The sequence below is a fragment of the Dipodomys ordii genome, unplaced genomic scaffold, assembly GCF_000151885.1.
Source record: "Dipodomys ordii isolate 6190 unplaced genomic scaffold, Dord_2.0 Scaffold5, whole genome shotgun sequence".
NCBI lineage: Eukaryota > Metazoa > Chordata > Mammalia > Rodentia > Heteromyidae > Dipodomys > Dipodomys ordii.
The window spans coordinates 16,118,076-16,125,345 of NW_012267221.1; the positions used below are offsets into that span (position 1 = coordinate 16,118,076).

General features: G+C 33.2%; 1 protein-coding gene across 1 annotated transcript in view; it reads right to left on the reverse strand.

Annotated features, from left to right (window-relative positions):
- Cobll1 (cordon-bleu WH2 repeat protein-like 1) overlaps positions 1–7,270 on the reverse strand; it is a 73,746-nt gene that overhangs the window by 36,053 nt on the left and 30,423 nt on the right. The window contains exons 5-8 of the mRNA XM_013027270.1: positions 7,006–7,234; positions 5,923–5,961; positions 1,326–1,423; positions 995–1,231 (exon numbers count right to left, since the gene is read on the reverse strand). Of these exons, the coding sequence (XP_012882724.1) occupies positions 995–1,231; positions 1,326–1,423; positions 5,923–5,961; positions 7,006–7,234 (603 nt within the window). The remainder of the gene's footprint in view (positions 1–994; positions 1,232–1,325; positions 1,424–5,922; positions 5,962–7,005; positions 7,235–7,270) is intronic.

Consider the following 7,270-nt stretch of genomic DNA (forward strand, 5'->3'; position numbering starts at 1 on the left):
TGATAGTTAACAAGCTATTTGAAAACTATAGTTCCTCTAAATAAAGAAACCACACTGATATATATATGATATATATATATATATATATATATATATATATATATATATATATATATATCAGTGTATTGCATACTGGGGAAGAGTTGATTTACTTGGGTATTGAATTCACTAAACTTCCAAGAGGGAAATAAAACCCTCTGATTAAACATAAGAAAACTATGCAGTGTTTCAAATATTGCAGAAGAAATTTTGATCTCGCTGTCCTGTCTGGTAGCAAGCAGTAGAACAGATGGACTCAGACTCTGTCATATTTACTTAAAACTTATGTGTATTCCACATGTATGAAGCCAAGAATGTTCAGATATTTTAGATGAAGAGTAGTTTGCAAATAGATCCTCCATGAAAAGGCAATGTTAAGGGAATTTGGGGATTAGAGTGGTGCAATAATAATAAAATTTTGAGGAAATGATCACCTAGAACAATGCTGGTAACACAGGAGATTATAAATGTAATTGCATATTATTTTATCTCATGATTCATTAAAAAATAAAGAATCAATAGACTAGCAGGACACCGACATTTCTCAAAGAGAATCACAGTCAATTCAAGAAGATACAAACAGAAACTCAGAAACTTAACACAAAGAAAGACCCATTTGCTGATTTTTTTAAAAAGTACTTGAGCATTAATGATTTTTTTTTATCACTAATATAGACTTCAGGCAGGAGCTCCTGGGTAGGCATTAGTAACTCAAGATTGTCTATGGGTCATTTGTTTGCTTGAGTACAAAATCTACTGCAAACTGACATTATTCTTCTCTGAATGGCAGAACTGTAGGTAATTTTTCCACAGTCCTAATCTTATGATGGCTACATCTTACATCATATTAATAACTGTTACTAATTTTCTTAGGTGTCTATGTGGAAAATGACAAGTTGGTTAAAGGAAAGTAAAATCAATGGTCATCCTAACAATACAGAACAAACTAACGTACCTTGTCTGTTTCATCCATGCTTGTGGATTTCATCACACAAGAAGTTGGCCTGTTCTGGGTATGTTCCAGGTCCTGGGGTGCACTCTGGGAGGTTGGCATGGGAGGCAGTGGAGCCCGTCTCTTCTTGGGTGCATCAGATGGCAGGGTGTTTGAAACATAGGGTTTAGAAATGGTATTGGACCTCGTAAAAGATGGGCGGTGCTTATTTATGAGTGGTGTGGCCGGAGCACTGGCAGTCTAATGCAGAATTAAAAGGTAATGTCTGTATTTAATTTTAAGATAAAATGCAGTCATAATTTTTACAAAGGATTTGCTACCTTAAAATACTTACTTGTTCCCTCTTTTTCTTACTGCGCTGAAAAAAGCTGAAAAACCCTTTGTTTTCTTTTTCCTTCATGATGTCTAAGCTTTGCGGTATTTGACAGGACTCTGAAAAAGAAGAAATGCAAGTTACTTTTGTTCACAGGATAGCATATTCTTTTGCTTCCCTTTAAAAAACTTATCTAATGATAACAGTTACTAGTCTGCAAAGGACTGTATCTCGCATTCCATCCTCAAAGCAACCAGCCAATATTGTTCCTGTGTCACAGCAGAGGGAGTTGAAGCTTGAAGAAGCTACAAAACATAATCAGGACTTAAAATCACAGCTACAACACAAACTCAATACCTGTAATAATCTGTGTTACATAATGCGAATTCTTCAGAAGTGAAAACAAAAAGTTAATCCAAGTAAATATGAGCCAGGAGCTTGTGGCTTACATCTGTGATCATAGTTACTCAGGAGCTAAAATCTGAAGGACCACAGTTTGAGACTAGCCAGGGCAGAAAAGTTTGATAAATTCCATCTCCAAAGCAGCAAAAAGCCAAAGTAGAGGCTGGCTCAAGTGGTAAAACACCAGTTGAGTAACAGCAAGATTTTTGAGTCCAAACCCTAATACTGACAACTGAAAGGGATTATAATGACCAATCCAGTACTGTTGAGCCCCACAGTCCAGCAAGTCCCATTCCATTTTCCACTATAAACTACTGTTGAAGAATGGTTGACTTTCGGTTGATTTCGAGAACATTGAAAGAGGCGACACTGATCAAGATACATTGTATTCATAAACTGCTTTATTAAGTGGCAACTCATTTGTATAACAACTTAAAGATAATAAAAATAAGCAAATAAATAATCTAAAATATATATGATGAATTTGAAGCAAGAAGTCATGGCAGAGAGAAGCTGTCGATATCTGCTGGGGTCATGATTCGCAGGTACAGGAAACATCCTGAGATGTTTAATATCCTAAAAAGAATTCCATGTATGAAAGCAGATCACTTGTGCTAAATTTAACTCATTCATAATAATACTAAAACAACCCAGCTGCATTGTTAACCTAAAGAATAGGACCATGAGTTTAAGAACTGGTGAAAACAAAGGAAAAAAACACACTTTCATCTTGCCCTTCTGATGGCATACTTAGTGGACAAATAGTGGATCAGAGGAAGGTTGCTTTTGTAGATATATATCAGCTAATAATAATAGAAGGTTTGAAATAGACTACCACCCTTTTTCTCAATCCCTAGTTAAGAGGCAGAAAATAAATATTGATGGTTAGTAACATTACTATGTCTGCTAACAGAAATACAAAACCTATAAGGTTTATTTCTCTATCCTTCCTATCTTGTTATTCTTTCTTTCTTCCTTCCTTCCTTCCTTCTTTCCTTCCTTCCTTCCTTCCTTTCTTTCCTTCCTTCTTTCTTTCTCTTCTTTCTTCCTTCGTTTCCTTTGTTTTTCTTCTCACAGACTCTTGCTATGCACCCCAGGCTGGACTCGAACTTCTAGACTGAACCCTACCCTTGTTTAACTGAGAGTAAGTAAGCCACCACCCAGATCCAAATCTTGACCAAGTCTCTAGCCCTAATAATCACTTTACAGGTATGAGAAAGGACAATAAAACACAAAGTGATGTATCAGCAAATATCCTAATGAGATAAGCTATAAGACAATCAACCAGTTTCTTCAAAACATAAACTGTACATTCAAAAATTGAAGAAAAGAAGGAACTTCCAAACACAATTTCTATAAAGGAACGTGAGAGTTTCATAAGGGAATCACAATATAATCAATGGCACTGGAAACAATGCAGTCTACATCAAAACTTTAGCAAAAGCAGGAATGAACAGTAAATGCACATTCTTCCTTTATTTAAAACAAATCTTTAAAAACTCAATATTTTATAACAATGTGGGTCTACTCTAGTAAAGAAAAGCAGTTAATACCAATACACATATTAATGCAATACGCTTCACAAACATATTAAGAAAAATCTGTATTTCACAAATTAAAACTTAAATCTAATAATTTAAATATTAGATTAGTAGCATGAAATTGCACAAGCTCAATAATGCCTAAACCAATCACAATTAAAGATTAGTTTGAGGTTAAAAGTTTTTTTTCACACTCCTGATTTGTTTATTAAAATATTCTTGTGAGGGAGGAATCATAATTTATTATCCTGGGGCTTTTTTCCATTTGGGTTACCATGTAAGAGGTAAAGAAGTAGAAGCAGTGATATTATTAGCCCATTTCCTACTTCAGGAATCAGATGACCGGAGATTTGAATAACTTACACGAAGATACAAAGGCAGTTAGTATTTGACTTAAAATTAGTATCCATATAAATAATATTTCTACTTTCCCTTTTATGTTGGTATTTCAAGATATTAATACACTATTAATTAAATGTATACAATTGAGTATTTTCAAAACAGGTGGAAGATTCATACAACAGCACAGTGCAATAAATATCATAAGCAGAGCATTTCAAACAATGATTTCCAGGCACCTAGTCATCTTGCCTTCACTTGTAAGAGTCACTTCAAGTCAGAGTTAGATACTAATGCACACAGTTGAAGACCTGAGTTTACTATGAAAAGCAAGTCAAATATTGTAACTCCTTTTTCTAGAAGAGAACAAAAGTGATTGCATGCAATGTTCTAAGACTGAGAATAACATCCAACCCAATAAAAACAAGAAAATAAGGGCATTTACAGCATTTGGGTTGACCTGGTAGATTAGATCCTGACACTAACAAAAGAGCTTTCTTTATTTTACTATTCCATTCTCTTATGGTTCTGTTCACATTTAATCCTCTAGAAAAAAAACAGTATTTCCTTTAAAAATTTTAATATATAAAGGTCTTTATTGCTTTAATTTGTGAAAGTTATCACTGAGCAATATATTAACTCCTACAGGTACTTTCTTTCAATACATTGAAAAAATGGTTCTATTATATTCACATTAGTGCTTTAGTCTCTTCTTTTAAAAAATTTATTGTCAAGGTGATGTACAGAGGGGTTACAGTTACATACATAAGGTAGTAAGTACATTTATTGTCAAATTTGTAAACTGTTACCCTCCCTCATTTGTCTTCCACTTTCCCTCCCCCCAGACAATTCATTTCCAACATAGTGTTTTATGAATATCACCATTGCAAAGGGTGAACCAATGCAACAATACTTCCATGGCTAAAAGGGATATTAGAAGTCAGTGCAGTCAACAGCCTAAACACAAGGCTAAAAATATTAAGAAACTTGCTTAGGGTAATGTTTAGGGATCAGGGAGGTTAGGAGCAAGGCCAATTACAAGAAACACAATGCTGTTTCTGGAAGAAACCTGAGACTACTTTTTGCAATTTCTTTAGTATTATTATAGAAGTGGAATGCAAGATCCAGACAGATAAAGCTATTTTCCCTATCAGCTTGCCAAATTCGCTTGACAGCGAATTCTCACAGTGGTGTGAAAATTGACAAGTGGCTTTCTGATTCTTGGCCAGTATACACTTTCAGATCATAAGAATTTTCAATTGCTTTAATTAGGTTGGTCTTCATGACAGCCATGGAATGCAGGCAAACATACTACTGTGTATGTGGGGTGGCTTCTTGGAATTGAGAGTGTCAGGGTGCTTTTGGAAAGCTGAAAATAGTAATAAAAGAAAATTCTAATAAAAGATAATGTGCAGTTTATTAACGTGTTTTTATGTAGGTAGTTATTATTAGAGTAATCAATTATCTAAGTCTATACTTTTTAATGGAGGAAGACATTCAGAGTTTATTGCTGGGCATTTTTTAATAAAGGTTTATTCCAAGAAAGCAATGCACAGTCATTTAAAAACATATGAAGAAACATAAAAAGCTACCCATAGCCAGAAGACCCAAAAGGTAACCACGATTAAATTTTTTATGTATTTCCTTTCAGAAATCCTATTTAAAAGGATTTTCTACATATTCTATTACAGGTATACATGCTTTAAAAGCTAATTTTCACATATTAATTTAACACATTATCACAAAATATTCACAAACAACTGAATGATAGCAAATAGTCCTCTGATGAATATATAGTTACATCAGTGAATATTTCTCAGTGGTAATTATCTGAGATACCTCCAACCTAACACCAAACTATTAGAACTTATACTTAATAAAGATCCTAGAAAAATCAGTTACTTGGTAAGAAAGTAGTTTTTTCATGCTTTAAAATTGGTTTACATTTGTCTTGTTTGATTTATTTTTGTTAGGTTTGGGTAATATACATATATATATATATATATATATATGGATATAGATAGTTGGTTCTGAAACAAGGACTTGCTATGTAACCCAGGCTCACTTTGAACTCATAATCTTCCCACCTCAGCCCCTAGAGTGATGAGATTACAGGCATGTGTCACCATGTCAAGCTCTACGATGATACAATTTTTAAGTATTTATTAAAATGAATTTTTTAATTAAATTTAGAAATCAAAGAAAAAAATCTACAAATTATATTCCTAAGTCAAAAAATCTCTTACAGAATGTGTTAGTAATATTAAAACAATGGGTAAAGATAGAAGCTTGTTTTCAATTTGTTACAATAGTTTCTATTGATTTACATGTCTTACCTTGTAAAGATGACTTACTGAAGGCAGAAACAGAAGTAGCTACAGCAGGAGGAAGTAAAAAAGGGTAAATTGACTGTAAAGATGATGCTTATTCTTTTATAAAGAAACATCACTGAGTTGAAAAAGTTGTATTTGGAACAAAGGAGGAGGCAACAATGCTTGATAAGAAATGTACTTATTACCTTGCCCATGTAATTGTAACCTCTCTGTATGGTATTTTCACAATAAAAAAGAAAAAAGAAAAAGTTGTATTTGGATTACATAATGCCACTTGGGTACAATCTCTGAAGCTCTCTAGGAATAGAATATGTGAATTTTCTTCTTCACTAAACTTTTATTCCTCCCAGTAAAAAAGGACTCATATTGAATAAAAGAACCCTTGATTTTGTTAGCTATTATAGGAAAGCATCATTTATGATCTCTGAATTGTAATGCATTCTATTATTTGTATAATTTAATTTTTGGAATTAGACTCATATAGTTTACAAGCCAGCTTATTTAGGTATTGACTTAAGAAAAAAATTTGTCAAGAAATTTCCAAATTTGAATAACTATGCTTCACACAAGTATAAAATATGTATATTTAAACAACTCATACTTGATAACAATATCATGGATTTTTCATTTTGTTTTCTGTTAGAACAATGCTGGGCATAATGGCCCATAATGTAGTCCAAGCTACTTAGGACACTGACACAGAAAGATCCTTCAAGTTCTGAAGTTCAACTCCACAATAGATGACAACATAATGAAATCCCACATCCAAAAAAAAAGTCATAGATAGCAAAATCAAATACTGATTGATGATAGGTAAAAAGACAAGTTTTCTTCCAAGTTCAATAACTAAAATCAAATTGCATTTTATATTTCCCTTGATTTATTTTTATCTACATTTAGTTTTTTCTTCTCATTCCCAGTAATACATTATGTAAAATATGTACTGTTATCTATGTATATGATCAATTAACTTGCCATTATGGAATTTGAGAATACCCATTTATAAAAACAATGTATACACCTATACGTATATATATATACCTATACATTTTCTGTCAAATAGACAAAACAGAAAATGTAACTCACCTCTGCTGACATCCATGGCATATAATTCTCTGAGTCCCAGGTCATTAAGAGATTTTGTCAGGTCGAGGGGCTCCTGAGATTGATGATCTTTCAACAACAGAGTATGCAATGGATCAAACTCACATTTGTCACATATGATAGGAAGAAGTTCTTGAAGTGGTGTGTGGGGGCCAACTCTCACTATGGTCTTCTGTGTTTTCTTAAAGTTGATCACTACCCTCACAGTTTTCTGGAACAAGGATTAAAGCCTAGTTAAATCACTGTG